At 54.6% G+C, this 16,431-nt stretch overlaps 5 protein-coding genes across 5 annotated transcripts; 3 read left to right on the top strand and 2 right to left on the bottom strand.

Annotated features, from left to right (window-relative positions):
* The first annotated feature begins 385 nt into the window (after positions 1 to 385).
* Positions 386 to 1,767, top strand: K437DRAFT_235531 (UMP-CMP kinase). The gene is made up of 3 exons (XM_013387956.1): positions 386 to 559; positions 596 to 761; positions 837 to 1,767. The coding sequence occupies exons 2-3, from the start codon at positions 629 to 631 to the stop codon at positions 1,373 to 1,375; spliced, it is 672 nt and encodes a 223-aa protein (XP_013243410.1). The 5' UTR covers positions 386 to 559; positions 596 to 628; the 3' UTR covers positions 1,376 to 1,767.
* A 1,254-nt stretch (positions 1,768 to 3,021) lies between these two features.
* K437DRAFT_262806 (uncharacterized protein) lies at positions 3,022 to 6,097 on the top strand (the record flags this gene model as incomplete). Its single annotated transcript, XM_013387955.1, has 2 exons — positions 3,022 to 5,350; positions 5,415 to 6,097. The coding sequence occupies 2 exons, from the start codon at positions 3,022 to 3,024 to the stop codon at positions 6,095 to 6,097; spliced, it is 3,012 nt and encodes a 1,003-aa protein (XP_013243409.1).
* Positions 6,098 to 6,574: 477 nt separating this feature from the next.
* On the bottom strand, positions 6,575 to 7,370 carry K437DRAFT_256386 (uncharacterized protein). Its single transcript, XM_013387954.1, has one exon. It carries the CDS (start codon positions 6,878 to 6,880, stop codon positions 6,635 to 6,637), a length of 246 nt encoding a protein of 81 aa, XP_013243408.1. The 5' UTR covers positions 6,881 to 7,370; the 3' UTR covers positions 6,575 to 6,634.
* Positions 7,371 to 9,188: 1,818 nt separating this feature from the next.
* K437DRAFT_246825 (uncharacterized protein) lies at positions 9,189 to 14,604 on the top strand. The gene is made up of 5 exons (XM_013387953.1): positions 9,189 to 9,670; positions 9,744 to 11,732; positions 11,799 to 13,677; positions 13,743 to 13,916; positions 13,991 to 14,604. Exons 1-5 carry the CDS (start codon positions 9,302 to 9,304, stop codon positions 14,509 to 14,511), a joined length of 4,932 nt encoding a protein of 1,643 aa, XP_013243407.1. The 5' UTR covers positions 9,189 to 9,301; the 3' UTR covers positions 14,512 to 14,604.
* Positions 14,520 to 15,726, bottom strand: K437DRAFT_256384 (uncharacterized protein). The gene is made up of 4 exons (XM_013387952.1): positions 14,989 to 15,726; positions 14,840 to 14,907; positions 14,703 to 14,774; positions 14,520 to 14,636 (listed from the first exon to the last, which is right to left on the bottom strand). The coding sequence occupies exons 1-4, from the start codon at positions 15,566 to 15,568 to the stop codon at positions 14,577 to 14,579; spliced, it is 780 nt and encodes a 259-aa protein (XP_013243406.1). The 5' UTR covers positions 15,569 to 15,726; the 3' UTR covers positions 14,520 to 14,576.
* Between the last annotated feature and the right edge of the window lie 705 nt (positions 15,727 to 16,431).

The following is a 16,431-nucleotide window of genomic DNA, read 5'->3' as shown; positions in this document are numbered from 1 at the left end:
AACTAACCCTAACCCGGCGCCGAGTCCCGGGTCCCGCAGGGATGATCCCCGCCGCCCTCCTTTAAGCGGCTTTGCCTCATCGCCATCTCAAGTACCTCTCACGACTGAAGTGCTGACAGCGCACATGCCCGCTCACATTTGATTTACATTCCAGATTCGGTTGGATCTACTCAACTGGCATCTGCTTCGTCCAAACTGCGCAGAGTCTACTCTACTATCAGCCTGCAGCGCAACACCGAGAAAGCAACGCAAGCAAGGATAGAATCTGATGGCGATTCCTGTTCTCAACAAGCCATCTCTTGCTCTTCCCCTTTTTCTTCGTCCTCTCTTGGGAACACCAGCGGTACACGCACGCCCGTACTCTTCAGCGCCTCGCAACAAGGCCTCGTCCACTCATTCATCCTCAGCACCCAATCTTCTGGGGTTCGTACTGATAGGCGCCGCTGCGTTTGGAGCATTTGCCTACGTCTCGCAGACACGGCACCTGGATCCGGACAAGGAGGGCCGTGAGAAGCGCAAGCCACATCCCAACCCGCTCATACCTCCCAAGCAGGAGCACGTGTCCTAGGTCTATTGCGTACCTGTTTTCAAGTAGAAAATAGACGAGAGAAAGGAAGGTTTCATCAAAATGGCGCCAACGCAAGAGGTTCGATTCGACTCGTCACAAGTCACAGTCATCTTTGTGCTCGGCGGGCCTGGCGCGGGCAAAGGTACGCAGTGCGAGAATCTGGTCAAGGACTATGACTTTGTGCACCTGAGTGGTGAGTCTTTCCTCCGCTGCAAATCGGTTCGCTTACATACAACCTGAAGAATCACCACCGCTTGTTTGCCTTCAGCTGGTGACCTGCTCCGTGCCGAGCAGGCCCGGGAAGGCTCCGAATACGGCCAGCTGATCGCGGACTACATCAAAGAAGGCAAGATCGTTCCACAAGAGGTGACGATCGCGCTGCTCCGGAATGCAATGAAAGCAGCGCTGGCATCACCACCGTCCAACACACCCTCGGCGGCATCTAAGTGGTCCGATGGGAGAGGGCGCTTCCTGATCGACGGTTTCCCGCGCAAGATGGACCAGGCGCTCGAGTTTGACAGCAAAGTGTGCGAGTCTCGCTTTGTGCTTTTCTTGCGTTGCACGGAGGAGGTGATGCTGGAGCGCCTGCTGGAGCGCGGCAAAACCAGCGGACGCACGGACGACAATGCGGAGAGCATCAAGAAGCGCTTCAGGACGTTCGAGGAGACGAGCATGCCCGTTGTTGAGTACTATGGCAAGGAAGGCAAGGTTGTCGAGGTTGATTCTGTGGAGAGCAAGGAGGCAGTCTACCGCCAGATCAAGGAGGCAATGGACGGGACGTTCAAGAAACTCGGGCAGGAGCCGTAAACTTGTTCATGACCTGAGCCCACACAAACATCATATCTGTACATACCTTCTTCCTGCTCAAGCGCACCCTGCCTCAGATGGATATCGCTGATCGAACTCTGGCGGACAGTAGTGACCTGATCATTGCGCGATCGCACCTGGCGCACACCACTCACCGAGAAGGGCCGAAAGCACATGGAATCAGGATAAACGACGGCCAGCCAGTGGCGTAAGCTTCCGCTGCAATCTGCAGAACTCTTTTGCCATCAGCCAGTAAAAAAACTCCACTTCTGGACTGTGTCGGTGTTCTGAGGTCGGGGAGTCGGAGCGATGTTATCGAAGATGGGCCAAGTGGCACAATAATGAATTGCCCCGAAAATTGCGAGAGAAAGCTGTAGAAGAGCGATGCTGATGAATGTTCGAGCGTGCCACCAGTTTGTGAGCGACTCTGTGGACTCCAAAGCCCGGGCACACTGGGTGTGATATACTGGCTAAGCCCTCCGTAACCCCAGGAATTGCACCTTTGCAGCGTTTCAGCGACTCGGGCCAAGTGGACTTACTGCAAAGGCAAGGAATAGGCTAAAGAACCAAACTGCTTCGTGTGTCGAACAGTGATGAGTTTCCCACTCGTTCGCGAAATTTGGTGAACCCTCCGGGGGATTCAGAGGGTATTTTGGCCCACTTTTCGCGCAGCACCTGCAGGTTGACCATGCAGAGGCAGTAAAGGTGATGGGAGGGATTTGGGGTGCGCTGGCCAAGTTTCGTTTCTCTCACATCACACCGGTGGAAAAAAGTTGGTCACGAGCAGCTTCTGGCTAGGAGAGCTTAACAATCCCATGAGTCTGATGAGCTGAATGGGTCTATCTCCATCCACGCGCTGCCAACCCCATCTTCGTACAAGGTGGCCAAGCTATCAACGTCATTGGGAAAGCAGCTAGAGTAGCTTACTTTGAGAGAGAAAGAAGGCGACTTGCGGATCGAGCAAGTAGACACAGTGTGAGTCGGACCTTCACTTGTCGCACCCATTGAGCGCCCATCGGACTGATCTCCTCGACACCGACACGCCCTCACTTGCATGCAGTCCAGCCCGCTGCGTCAGTTGGCTTGACCATAGTCATTCGTGCTTGGTCAAGTCATTGCGCGTAGTATTTGAAAGACAGAGCCGAGCTTGTTCTGCGTTGGCGCTTCGTCACGGCGGTTACCTTGTGAACAGAGGTGCGATTGGCAACTACCTCGAGGTGGAACGGGCAATCATCGGGTGCACAATAGCCACGGTACACACACTCAGCACATCAACCGCAGCGACCCACTTCTCTAGATCATCACAAAGCTGTGGCAAAGTAACAGTGGTGACGGTACTGCTTTGCTGCAACCCGCCCCGTTCGTCCCAGCAGACGCAACACCGGGCACTTTAGCAGTAGCGCGGTTAAGTCCAAGGGTAGGATCAGAAATTGCAAGCAGGCCACAAAGAAGCATCCACAACGATGCCGGCTGTGATCACAGCGTCATCTACAGCAGCACGAGGTGACCAACTACAAAAGCAGCAACAAGCCGACGGTGTGATCAGCGCTACCGTCGAGCAAAATCAGGCAGCGGCAAGTTCTCCGGCCTCGTCGCAATTCTCTTTCCATGATCTCGTCTTTTCTGATTTTCAGCTGCCATCCAACATGGATGATATGAATTCTTTTGGAGAAGCTTTCTTAAGGGACCCTAGTGCTATTCCTTCGGCTCGCAGCTCTGGTTCTCAGTCACAGCAACAGCAACAAGAGAAGCAGCAGCACAAAGCACCACAGCTGCTTTCCTCAGGGATGAGTCTACACGGCTCCCCGGCAACAGCACCATGTTCGTTAAAAAGCAGCTCCATTTCCTCGGCTGACTCGCCCCATGGAGGCTCCTCGGCGCCAAGTCCTGCTTCGATACGTTCGGCGAGAGGAGCAACCGGAGCAGCAGCGGGATCGTTCTCGGCGGAAAGTGGTATTGCTGGGCAGGCGCACAGGCGCACCGCGAGCAAGCAGGTCAACCGCGTTGACTCACCAAGGGTAGATCGGCGAGATTCTGAGGGTCTGGGAAGCTCCTTACCGCAGCTCCCCCAGCATGGGTTATCGGGACAGGTAGATGCAGAGGGAAAGGGCCTGGCGCACCTCCAACTTGTTCAACAGGCTGCTTGGCTCAAGCAACAGCTGGAACGTATGCAAGTTGCGAGCCCTGCATTTGGGCCGCAAGAAGGGCATCAGCAACAGTCTCAGGCTACTCAGCAACAGCAGCAGCAGCTGCTGCTGCTGCACCAACAGCATCAACAACAACAGGCAATCTTGCAGCTGCTGCAGTTGCAACAGCAGCAGCAGCAGCAGAACAATCAAGTCCAGCCGTTCTCTCCCGCTTCATTTGGCTCATCTGTCGACTTGAACCAACTCAACACAGCTGCTGCACAACTGCAGCAGGCCTTTGCCTCGGGCCAGCTCTCCATTGGCGGCTCGTCCATGGCCCCATCCGCTGCGATCAACCTCCATGCAGGCGTACTAGCTCAGTATGGCCTACTCACGCCGGTCAATTCGGGGTCTTTCAATATCTCGAACTTGGCTTCGCAGCATGGTATACCCAGTCCCCTGCAGATCCCCAGCGGATCGGGAATTTTCACGACCGGTAATACTCCTGGTGGAGACATGTCCAATGTATCGCACCATTCTGCGCAGGGCCAAGGTCATTCACTCCCTCAAGCTCATCACTGCGCGTATGGCCCAGCAGCGGCCGGTAACAGCGTGATGCATACGCCAGTCGAATCGCCAGCCATCACACCCGCCAGCGTCTTTTCCGCCCTGGGCAACTCGTCCGTCGCGAGCAGCAGCGATTTCTTCTCTCCGCTCGTCTCACCCGCACTTCGGCCTGATCCGCCGCCCCTCGGAGAGATGCTCCCGCCAAGTATAGCGTATGCGAATCTGAATGCTGCTTCTTCTCCCGCTGCGCCATATCCGCAAGCGCATACACATGGTCACCATACCTCGCACTATTACATTAGCACCACACCGACTGCTTCGCCACTGGCGCTTATCGGCCGGTCTGGTCCGCCGCCGTCCAGCAGCAATGGAAGCGGCAGCGGTGGTGTTAGTGGTAGTGGTGGTGGTGGCGCAGGGACGGGCACGCGCAAGCAACGCGGTGCAAGTTTGATGGAGGGCAAATCGAGCAAGGTCCGGCCGTCGCCGCTAATGAAGCCGCAGACGGGCCGACGGCGGAGAGACAATTCAATGTCCACTAGCACTTTGCCAAGCCCTAGCATGCCGTTTGGTGCCGCAGGTGCCGGCAACAGCATGAGCCAACCTGGATCGCGCCGGGGATCGATTTCTGAGAAGAATGGTGCATTCGCGCTGCCTGCTGCCAGCAATGGCGGCGGCTCGCAGGCGCGTTCCAGAAGCTCGAGCATGGCACGCAACCAGAGCGTCGGTGCAGGTGCGACTGCCGCGCAAGGGCAGACAATCATCAATGGCCAGGTGGTCGGTAGTATGGCAGCCGTCGCCGCCGCCGCCGCAGCTGCAGCGCAAAATCTTTCGAACGGCTTTCCGCCACTTGGACTCACGAACGGCCAGGGGATTTCAATGGATGCTTCGCCCGAGGGCGGGACCACATCGACGCCTTCACCGATCGACCTGAATGCTGAATCGCAAGGATTCGTACCGCTCCATACAGGGACATCGCAGCCGCTCACACCGGCTTCCATCATGGGCTTGAGTAATCGGCAGCTGCAGGCGCCGACACAGGCGCAGAGGCAGCAGCAGGGTCAGCAACTACAAAGCGCAGCCTTGCAGCACCTGCCGCACCTGGCTCAGCAAGTCCAAACGCAAGGCTTAGTGCAAGCGAGTGGGAAAGGCTCGTCTGTCGCTTCGCCTAGTCCGACGAGAAGTTCTCTCAAGGAGAAGGGCAAGGCGAGCGGCTCCGAGAGTAGTCGAGTTACATTCAGTACTCCAGCAGGCAAGGCCAGTGCGCAGCCCATTTTGCCGGGTGGTGAGTCTTAGCGTGGTTGGGCCTGTCAGACCCCTAACCTGATCCGGAATTTTACCAACCCCAGGCTTGTCCAGCGCCGATCGAGATGCTTGGATGTCAATCAAGATCAAGGGTGGCGAAGGGGTAGATTCGCGCAGGACTTCGCACAAGGCAGCCGAGCAAAAGAGGCGAGACAGTCTCAAGTATTCTTTGGACGAGCTACGAGGCTATCTACCGGCCATCATGGTCGACGACGAGGCACCAGGGGGCTCTATCCTCGGGCCAGATGGCCTACAGGAGGACGAAGAATTGGAACAATTCTCCGTCGCTGAGATTGCCGATCCGGAGCAGGCGCGCATCGCAAACAAGGGCATCTCGAAAGTCTCGCTTTTACGGCACAGCAACGAGTACCTATTGCGCCTGCGTACGCGGATGGAACGACGCGACATAGCGCTCAAGGAGGCGAGAGAGGAGGTGCTCCGACTGAGGACCATGCTTGCTCGAGTTGGCATCTTTGTAGATGAGACGGATGTCACACGCAAGATGAAGGCGGCTGCTGGCGGCAAAACGGCACCAGATCTGAAGGACATTCAGGTGCCGCTGCTTACCATAGCGCCTCCCGCTGTTGCGGGAGCACTAATAGCAGCCACAGCAGCGGGAGGGGCGGATGCCGGGATCTTAACTGCTAGTGTTGAACATGATAGAGTGACAGGTTCACAGGAGACAAAGCAGCAGGAGCCTGAGCCGCAGAGCATGGACGTTTCATAGAAACCTGCGTCCTGCCGGTCCCCCACGTAATTTTCTACCTGTACTTCACGCACTGCAATTTCTACTAGAGCATAGCACGCATCTTATCGTTCTTTCATGCGATGCATTGCCCTTGACACCTTGAAGGTGTACGCCCTAGTACGCCTTCGAGCTGACTGGGTTGCATGCGAGCAACCCAGTCAGCTCGACAGCAAATCTCTTGAACACGCGAATTCTCGATGGGAGGGGCATCAGCGGCGTCACTGAGTATGTGAAATTGTCGCAAGCACACTGGCTATCGCTATCGAGAGGGTGATAAATTGGTACAATGCATGGGCGTACTTACTTTTACTCGCAAATAGCAAGCAAGCTGGTCTCTCAAAGGTGCTAAAGTACATCAAAGCGTCCTCACAGCTTCTGGCCTGCACACGAATCTGGAAGAGACAGGTGGATATTCGGCTGCTACAACCAACTTGGGCGCATCGCTTTGGCTTAAAGGACTAATCATATTTTGCTGTCCATAATACATCGAAAGCTCATGAAAACATTGGATGACGTTTATAAGCAGTTGTCGGGACCGGGTGCTGGCTCGAAGCTGTCCAGTTGAAGGTCGGTACTAGCGTGCAACGATAGAATGAGCCCTGTTGGTAATTCGAAGAGAATTCTTCCTGACCATCTAACGTATTTCGTGGGAGTACCCGGGCTTTGCCTACCTGCTTTCTGTTCAATGCTCAGAATGATTGGCTGTCCTGAACGTGTCGTAGTTTCGTTGAATGTATCGGTCCAGAGCGGTTTGTCTGACATGCTGCTTTCTCCATTCGAGCGGGCTGTGGACAACTAATCATCTTCTCCTACGCAACCATTGGCTGTATCGGGGTCAAATCCATCATAAAGATCGACGAACGACCGATTCCGTGGACTTTGAATGCGTCAATCGACTCGTTTGAGCAAGCCTCACGACTATATAGTGAGCCGCGGTGGGTGACATTAAAAGGGCAGTCTTTGAAAGATTTTCAAGTGTCAATAAGGAAATAGGCTTCATCGATGTAGGCTGCGGATTATCCGTGCTGAACCATTACGTGCAAGATCAGTCAATGGAGAAGATCTGTATAGTCGAAGGAGTTCATGAAAGGGTTGCAACTGGCTGGGCATTCGGGCTTATACCCGACTCCCCAACTGGAACCCGACGAGCGTCTTCTCCTTGTACTTCGCTTATGGTCGGCGATTCTGCTCTGCTTGAAGAGGAAGCACTTTTACATGGGCGAATCTTTGAATGGTACACCCATGAACGCATCTTGCTCTAACGATAGTACATGCTGCTTGACAGTTGAAGCCGACAAGGTACCATCAGGCTTGGCATTGGGCATGCTTCGCGTACTCTATTAGTTCGAGTATTGTGGAGAGTACTTGAACCAACTGGTGCAGCATGCTTTCGAGATTCGTGTAACTGCGGCCCAGTCCACGAGGAGTGTCCATTGAATGGTTGATCTGCAACTGAACTGTGGTCTAGTGCCCATTCAAGAATGCTAGCCCGCCCAGCAGCGCGTTTCACGACCATTCAATTTGGCATTGCGATCTTTTTTGGATGCAAGGCCTTCCAAAAAGAAAGAAGTCTGACTCTTAGGCCATTCTCCAGGACGTCAAAAGGACGAAAAGCTGCTTCGCCAACCCCTCGGCGGCACAGAGAATAGCACACTTGTGGGTGCGATGGATCTCCTCGTACACAGTTGAGAGCGAGGCTAGTCTGCTCACAGGCGCGCAGATGATCGCGCACGCCGTGCCCTCCATATTGCATAGCTTCTCCGCCTTGCATTGGATTGACACTGCAGCGTCTCAATGCCATTGTAATTGTAGAACAGCAGTTCCCAACATTCCTCTCCCAAGCATTGTACTAACCTCGAACACTCATCCCCGCCTCATTCACTGCAGTCAAGAAGAGAAACTTGAGAGCTAACCGAGCAAGACAACCAATATACAATTGATCTCCTTCCTCAATACCCTGGTGGCCGCGAGTTTCCTCGTTGTACCGCAGGCGACTGAAGGCTTGCTGGCCTCTCAAAACGGTGGTTTCGGAAGCATTCGTGAACGCTGCTGGAGTTCAAAAAGCGTTGCTGATTTCATGTATGAACCTGTTGATTTCTAGTTGGAGGCAGCTCCGTTGCGCAGCTGTCGAGTATGGAGAGCCCAAATCCATCAATTCTCACCACGGCAAACTTGATGGCCGGCAGCTCAGCCCCTCCCCTCGCTGCCAGCACAACAGTCTTCGCCAGTGCCCTCACCAATGCCCACATCAGCACCGCAGGGCACTAACATACAAATACCAGGCGGAAACACCGAGGGCATAACCCAATCGCTCGGCTACGCTATCCCGGAGTAAGCAGCGACGTTGCCGTACCTTGATGGTGCACTTGGCTCCTCTGGTTCATCAGGCGCCCGCACCAATGCTTCCTCTTCGTTCCTAGGGGTTTTCCACCGAAGGCCTGCCAACGTGGATGATGTGCGCCGTTGTTAGGGTCGCTGTGGCGCGGGTGCGTTCTAAGCAGGTCTACTCGCGAGTCCGCCGATACCACGGCACTCAAGATACATCACAGCGCCGGACACTAAACGCCGAGTCTTGCAGCTGCAAGATGGCATATGCACCTAACACCGCCAAGTGCAATATACAAATGTCGCATCTGCGCCCATCGCGCTCTCACCTTCGACCTGCTACCCCTGCTGAAAGCCCTTCGTATGTCATCTTTTGGTACCCCTGCGCTTCTGCCTGTAATTATAAGAAGTTTGAGCTCACCGCCGGAGTACCGATCAGATCCAGGAAATGCTCTGTATTTCATGTAATGGACCGTTCTCACCGCTGTTTATCCACTGGTTCTTTCCATCTGCTTCAGACGCTCTCGGCCTGAGGCTTGAGGGATACGGGAGAGTTGTTTTGAGCAGCGTAACTGAGGTCCGTGAGAGTGTGAGCGTGCAGGCATAGATGATTGGTGAACACTTGTAAATCTTTCCACAATGTTGCGCGGCGCATGGAACGGACGCAGCGGCAACTGCCAACGAGACTTCGATTAGTAGCTCGACTGCTGAAGACCTTTATTGTTCTTTATAGGACTGACAAGGACGAGACTTTTCTTCTCCACTTGCTGTCCTCAGTTCTGATGACACTCAGTGCGCAGAACGTCCAGCAGTGTGCCATACAGCCAGGTAGCGAGTGCCACTGCAGGCGCGCGCAGAATGTCGGACGAAGAGAGCCGCGTACAGGCTGCGCGCCGGCAAGATGACGAGGCTTCGCCGCGCAGTTCGGACGAAGGGGAGGATCTGAACAATGAGCAAGGAGACATTGTCGGCTCCGGCAAGGGGAGCGATGAAGATTCTTCAGAGGAGGAGGAGGAAGATGAAGAGGAGGCTCGCCGAGTAGCAGAGGGCTTTATCGTCGATGAAGACGAGGATGAGGATGAGGACGACGAGGAAGAACGAAAGCGACGCCACAGGGAGCGGCGAAAGGAAAAGAGAAAGCAACAGGAAGAAGAAGACGAGGCTCTAGATGAGGAGGACCTGGAGCTGGTTGCAGAGAACACTGGCCGCAAGAGGCGAAAGGATGCAGTGAGTGATCGCATATCTTACGCTCAGCAGTATTGCTTCCTTGGCTGACATTTCATACCTTTTTGTCCCGCAGAAGCGTCTCAAGAGATTCCGTCGTGGGTCAGCATCTCCAACAACAAAGCGCGTTGATGTCGCAAAAGACCTTTCCAAGATCTTTGATGACAGCGATGAGGAGATGCCAACACTTGCCGATGCAATCCAAGCTGGCCTCTCGGCTGGTCGCAAGAGCAAGGCGGTTGATTACGCAGACGATGACGATCTGGACGATTTTATCGACGATGACGATATGAGCCAGGAGAACCTCGATGAGGACGAGAGGGAGCAACTCCGCCTGGAAAGGAAGGAGCAGAAGAGGCGTCAAAAGGCTGCTGGCAAGGCCCTCGGCATGGATCCGTCAAAGGTTGGCTTTGATCGCGAGTCCTGGGAGGCCCTGCATGAAGTCTTTGGACGCGGAGATGACTACGAATGGGCGATGGAGGCCGGGAGCGAAGGAGAAGAAGACGAAGCAACGGGTGGCAAAAAGAAGATCACCTACAAAGATGTCTTCGAACCTGCACAGATTGCAGCAAAGATGCTCACAGAGAAGGACGAAACGATCCGACGTCTCGATTTGCCCGAGCGTATCCAGCTTTCCCTTCCCTCTGGCACTGGGATCGAGCTGCTCGACAAGCAGCTGCAAGGCGAAGAGCTCGACCAAGCGGCGGTGTGGGTCAGCACCCGCATCTCACGACGCTGCAAGCGCTTCTTCCTCGATGAGGACGCGTCAGAGCGCGAATACTACCCACAGTGGCTTGAATGCATCAGGCTCATGATCTCGCTTGTCCTTAATGAAGGTCTGGAAGCGCCATATCTCTACGCTCACAGGTACGACGAACTGGAACTGCGCACAGTAGAGCGCGATAATATCGAAAGCATAAACAGGGTCAGGAGGATTCCATTGCTAATGGAGCGCGAGTTGCACTCTCTTGTGGATGCCGCACTCAAGTTCCGGACGCTCATCGTCAGAAAGGACTCGCTGCGCAAGCTTTTCGTTAAGATCCACGCGCTTGAAATGAATCTGAGCGAGGAGGAGGCGGAGGACTTGACAAGCACGATCACAGGAGAAAAGTTCTTAATGCTTCTCAAATCGGCCAACAGCCTGGAGGAGGTGACAGACTTGACGGAGTACCTTGCGATGCGGTACGGTCAGAAGATGCGCGACATTCAAGCACTCGAACAGCGCAGTCTCGACAACTTCGCTGGCGGATCCGACAAAGAACTTCAGCTGGCAACGAAAGCCACGGCTACGTACAAAAAGTCTAGTCTGGTCGGCGAGTATGAGAAGATTAAAGACAGCGCGGTGTGCGAGTTCGCTGGGCGATTTGGGCTGTCCACCGACGAAGTCGCCGAGAATATTGCCAACAGGCACAAGGTCCACTACACCGAAGATGAGATGATTGACCCGCAGCAGGCCGCAGAAGGGTTCATCGGAGGGCCTTTTGCCACCGCTGATCTTGTAATGAAGGCCGGGAAGATGCTCTTGGCGCACGAGATTGGCAAGCACCCGCTGGTTCGGAAAGAAGTTCGCGCGTGGTTCAAAGCGCACGCCGAAGTTGCAATTGAACCAACTGAACGTGGTGTTGCCAAGATTGATGAACAGCATCAGTACCACAACTTCAAGTATCTACGGGCCAAACCCGTGGCGGAGTACCTAGCGCCGCCACCGGCGCCACCGGCGCCGCTACCTGCAGAGAATGGGGTGCCGGTCAAAACGCCTCCAAAGCCCATTGCTTCGCAAGTACAATTTTTGCTCGCACTGCAGGCCGAGTCAGAGACCCTGATCCGGATGACGGTCGAGCTACCTGCAGACAAGGCGGAAGAGCTCAACAACACCCTTGCCGATGGTTGGGTTAGCGATGGGATCAGCAGCGTCAGCCAAAAGTGGAACAGCCTGCGAAGAAGCATCATCGAACAGGCTTTGAAGACTGTGTTGCTGCCGATGGGAAATGTTTGGATCCGAGAATGGCTGCGTGAAGAGTGCAGAGAGTTCATTGCTCGTCGATGCGAGGGCGAGCTCGCAAAAGTGAGTACGCTCCCTACTGTTGGAGTTTCGCTTTCTTACGTCTGCTTTGTGCTGGATCTTTTGCAGAGAATCAGCGTCAGACCTTACACTTCCCTCAGCATGAAGGCTCGCGCAAGCAAGGAGGACATGGAAGAAGACGAAGAATCCAACCCGAGCGTCCCAAAGGTGATGGCTGTGTCGCATGGCAATGGCGCTCCTCACAAGGACCCTATACAAGTGGTTGTTCTTGACTCATTAGGACGAATGCGCCGATCCGCCCGCTTTGCGCACATTCGACCCCCCATTCGCAACAACTTTGAGCCTTACACCCACTCGCGCGAGCCCATTGACGATCCTCGGGCGGAGTTTCTCGCACTAGTCAAACAATTCCAACCGGACGTTATCGTCGTCAACGGCTTCAGCCCGCGAACGATTCAACTGCGCGAGGAGATCCGCTCAGTAGCGACAGAGGCGTCTGGGGAACTTGCAAGGGAGTATGAGGATGGTCAAGACCACGAAACATTGACCCATATCGACGTTATTCACACTTTTGACGACATTGCAAGGATTTACCAACACAGCCAACGGGCCGCAGAGGAGTACCCGGAACTTACATTGCTCGGCCGCTACTGTTTGGCGCTGGCACGCTATGTGCAATCCCCATTGCAAGAATTCGCTGCTTTGGGCGAAGACTTGACGGCCATCAACTTGAACGAGCACCAGCGTTTGGTTCCCAAAGACATGCTTCAAGCACACCTTCAGACTGCCTTGGTCACGGCCGTCAACGAAGTCGGTGTCCGCGTCAACAAAGCACTTTCCGATTCATATTACCAACACCTACTGCAGTATGTCGCCGGGTTTGGGCCAAGAAAAGCAGCTGGCTTCATCCGCAACGTGAATGCCACCATGGACGGTAGAGTTATCAACAGGGTTTCCCTGATGCAGAACGATGTGATTGGTGCTCGTGTTTGGACCAATTCGGCATCCTTCTTGCGCATCGAGCAAATCGAAGACTCTGCCGATCCTGAGGAAAGCGTTATTGGCCAGCCAGACATCTTGGACACCACCAGAATTCACCCGGAGGACTACGACTATCCTCGCAAAATGGCCGCTGACGCGCTGGGCAAAGACGAAGAAGATTTGGAAGGTATTCATGCCTCAGAGCCTTGCAAGGAGCTCATGGAGAGGGAGGACGTGAAGGCAAAGCTTAGCACCCTAGATCTCGACAACTATGCCGCCATGCTCGAGTCAGAGCATGGACTGCGAAAACGGACCACCTTAGCACTGTGCTACAACGAGCTTATTTCGCCGTATGGCGATCAACGCCTAGAGTACGTCTTGCCGACCGAAGATGAGATCCTCACTATGCTCACAGGCGAAACAAAGCGCACGATCGACGTCCAGCTCATCATTCCCGTCAAAATCATCAAAATCATGGATCGAGGCCGTCGAGATGGAGTGGAACCTGACTATCCATTCCTCATCATTCGTCACGAGTCAGGCCTTGAAGGCGAGGTTTACGCACCCAATGCGATCGACACATGGATGCAGATTGGTCAGCCGAAGCTGTCATCCCGCTTTTCTGTGGGTCAGACTGTGGATGCGGTGATTAGCCAAATTCGGTACGATAGCCTTCGCCTCGAGCTTGCAACAATCGAATCCTGGGTGCAGGGACAAGGAAGAGAGATGGACGCTAAGTGGCGCGCAACCCCAACAGATCCGAAGTACTTTGACACGCTAAGGAACGAGTCTGCGGTCAGGACCGAGGCCGCACGTCGCGCCAAGCAGAAGGGTAGTATCGTGCGCTTGATCAAGCATCCGCGGTTCCACTACGTGAAATCTGGTAAGGCAGAGGAAATGCTCGCAAATGACGTGGATGGGGCTGTGATCATCCGCCCAAGTTCGCGCGGGAATGATCATCTTGCACTCACCTGGCGTGTATTCAAAGGTGTCTACCAACATCTTGGTGAGTGAAGTCGAATCCTCAGACCAGCGAATCGTGGCGCCTGAGCGACCTTCCTCTACCCACAGATGTCCTGGAACTCAAGAAGGAAGACGAGTACACTCTCGGCAAGGAACTCAAAGTCGGGGATGCGATTTACTCAGACCTCGATGAGCTTATCGTCGGCCACATTCAACCAATGCATCAGAAAGTGCAAGAGATGGTCAATCACGAAAAGTTTAAGGAATCGGAGGAGGAGCTGAGTGAGTGTGATCATCGAAAGATTATTTGCTGCATGGCTACGATCGCTCATTCGTGCTACCTTCTGGAACTCCAGACGCATTTCTCACTAAGTATTGTCTCGCCAATCCAGACAGCTCACAATACGGCTTCACCATCGATCCAAAACACGCGGGTTATTTCAAGCTCTCATTCAAGCCAAAGAAGGAAAAGCCGATCCAGTCCTGGATGGTCAAGGTGCTGCCAGGCTTCTTCATGATGAACAAAGGCAAGCTTCCCGATGTCCCTACGCTATGCAACGCATTCAAGACTCAATACGTCTCCAAAACGATGCCGCAAAACACGACCGGTCGCACGCCACTCTATGGTGGGAGAACGCCCAATGCGATGCATGGACGAACGCCACTGCACGGCGGCAAAAGTCCGAATCCGGCCTATGCCGTGTATCGGCCAGCGCCTCCACCTGGAGCACCTCCCGGCCCTCCGCCTGCAGGCTACCCTGTGCATCCAGGCGCGCCGCCGCAAATGCCAATGCATCCAGGTCTACCGCCACGGATGCCGCCGCCTGGATTCCCAGCGTCAGGGCGTCCCAACATGCACCCCACACGATACGGTTGAGACGTGGGATCGCGTAGTGATAAGGTTGGATCGATGCTGTATTGTACACGTGTGCCATTGGCTTCTCATTTAATGCTAGTGGAGTCGCCGCGTAAAGCAAGGTATGCCTGATCCATGCCGGGACCCTGCACGAAGAAGGCAAACTTCAGCACTGCAACCATGAATTCGACGGAGGACCACAGCACGCTCACAAAGTTCCTGATGATTTCGAAAATCTCTGCACTGTGATATCGCAATCGTGTGCGGGGGTCTGTGTACGGTGCCTGCATGCAGTCATGCGCTTGCGTAAGTGAAAGTGAAGGTATGAGCGAATGTCACTCGGACTCACAATAAGTCCCGTCACATCACAGTACTTTTTGCGAGCCCTGAGACTTGGGGGGGCTTCAACAGTAAAATCTGCAAAGGCGCAAGAGCCATGGTCAGCAGGATCGCACTGGAGAGAGCAAACGCGATCAGAGGTTACGGAGGCAAGCTCACACTTTGGAACGTCCTTTTTTGGCTGCGATGACGCTGCAGGTTGCGCCGTGGACGCTGGCGTGTCCGCAACCACCATGCTTATACTTATGTCGTCCATGGTGGCGTCCCCCTCGGTGGTTGCTCCAGCCGAGGACTGATCTGCGGGAGCTGGCGTTGCGGTCGAGCTTTCTTCACCGTTTGCCTCAGCCTCATCTTCTTCTCCTTCTTCTCCGTCCGCGGCTGCGGCTTCAGCTGCTTCAGCTGCTGCCTTGGCCGCGGCCTCCTTCTTCGCTCTGGCTTCTCGCTTGAGGGCTGCCTTCGCTGCCGCGCCTGCAAGCTTGGTCTTCCCGCGGATGATCACGAGCGGTTCTTCGCCATTCTGCCCTTTCTTGCCCTTCTTGCGATTAACTATGCCCAGCGCGAGATCACGTTCTGCGGTGACGATCTGCTTCAGTGTCTTGTTGCGTCTGTTGAGCGGCTTGGAGAAACTGGGGTTCTTGAAAGGCTTGGCATGCAGCGTATGTGACAGCGTTTCTGCTGCGGATGGCGGCGCAGGCGTCGAGCTGGTTGAGCCGGCCTTGGATGGGCCTGCTGTGCTCATGGTTCGTTATCAGGGCGTGCAGCTCAGGCGATAAGCGGTCCGATGATTGATCACCGTGCACAGCGACCCATTTTGCAGAATGCTGCTTTGTATGATACATCAAGACCATTCAAAGTTCCAACTCAGGGAGCCATTCTGACATCTGACATGCGCTTGCTTCCTGCCTTTGCTACTGCCATGGTGGGAATCAATCACCTCTCGTTCAGCGCGGAGCGTTCTTGAGATAGTGGGAGCCCTCTGAAAAGAGAGGGCAGCGCGGCGCGAAGCGACGCGCCAGCACCTGTGAGCGACAACAACACAAAAAACACGCAGCCGCAGCTTTGGAGACAGCTCGCAATGGTATCATATGTAGCACAGCTCGAGCCTCATAATTCATTCGCTTGTTGCTCATCGTCAGCAATAGCTTGGCGTTTGGAAAGAAGCTGGAAACTTGATTTCATCGTCCTTGAGTACTGATTATATGCAGCCCATGACCATGGTTCTGAAACAAAGCGCGTCTCTTGTCATCGCCGCCCTCGGCTCTCGACAACCGGCGGCCGTTGAGGATAGCAATCGAATGTCGACCGTTGTAGATTCTCATTTTCCCATCCTCATCTCCTTCTGCGACCTGAAGCGCGGACATTCAGCTCATATACAGACTTATGAACATGCCACATTGGGCAATGGCCTGCAGTGGCACAACTGGCACAGGCGTGTACTGAATGGCTTCTTCAACATCTCCAGCTATGTATAAGCTGATACGGCGCCGTCCCGACAAGCCTGTCAGAAACCCCGCCATGGGGCTTGCAGTGTTGCACATGTTCAGGACTCAACAGTTCAGCGCTTCACCGCCGTCGCACGCGAGCCTTCTCCAACGTTCGGCC

Source organism: Tilletiaria anomala (assembly GCF_000711695.1).
Source record: "Tilletiaria anomala UBC 951 chromosome Unknown K437scaffold_38, whole genome shotgun sequence".
Classification (NCBI taxonomy): Eukaryota; Fungi; Basidiomycota; class Exobasidiomycetes; order Georgefischeriales; family Tilletiariaceae; genus Tilletiaria; species Tilletiaria anomala.
The sequence above is the reverse complement of the archived record's forward strand: the minus strand, read 5'-3'. Positions and strand labels throughout refer to the sequence as shown.

Coding starts and splice junctions, on each gene's coding strand:
- K437DRAFT_235531 (XM_013387956.1), top strand. CDS start 629: ATGGCGCCAACGCAAGAGGTTCGATTCGACTCGTCACAAGTCACAGTC. Junction 762..836: donor TGACTTTGTGCACCTGAGTG/GTGAGTCTTTCC, acceptor GTTTGCCTTCAG/CTGGTGACCTGCTCCGTGCC.
- K437DRAFT_256386 (XM_013387954.1), bottom strand. CDS start 6,880: ATGTCAGACAAACCGCTCTGGACCGATACATTCAACGAAACTACGACA.
- K437DRAFT_246825 (XM_013387953.1), top strand. CDS start 9,302: ATGTCGGACGAAGAGAGCCGCGTACAGGCTGCGCGCCGGCAAGATGAC. Junction 9,671..9,743: donor GCAAGAGGCGAAAGGATGCA/GTGAGTGATCGC, acceptor TTTGTCCCGCAG/AAGCGTCTCAAGAGATTCCG. Junction 13,678..13,742: donor AGGTGTCTACCAACATCTTG/GTGAGTGAAGTC, acceptor CTCTACCCACAG/ATGTCCTGGAACTCAAGAAG.
- K437DRAFT_256384 (XM_013387952.1), bottom strand. CDS start 15,568: ATGAGCACAGCAGGCCCATCCAAGGCCGGCTCAACCAGCTCGACGCCT. Junction 14,775..14,839: donor GTGATGTGACGGGACTTATT/GTGAGTCCGAGT, acceptor GACTGCATGCAG/GCACCGTACACAGACCCCCG. Junction 14,637..14,702: donor TCGAAATCATCAGGAACTTT/GTGAGCGTGCTG, acceptor TTCTTCGTGCAG/GGTCCCGGCATGGATCAGGC.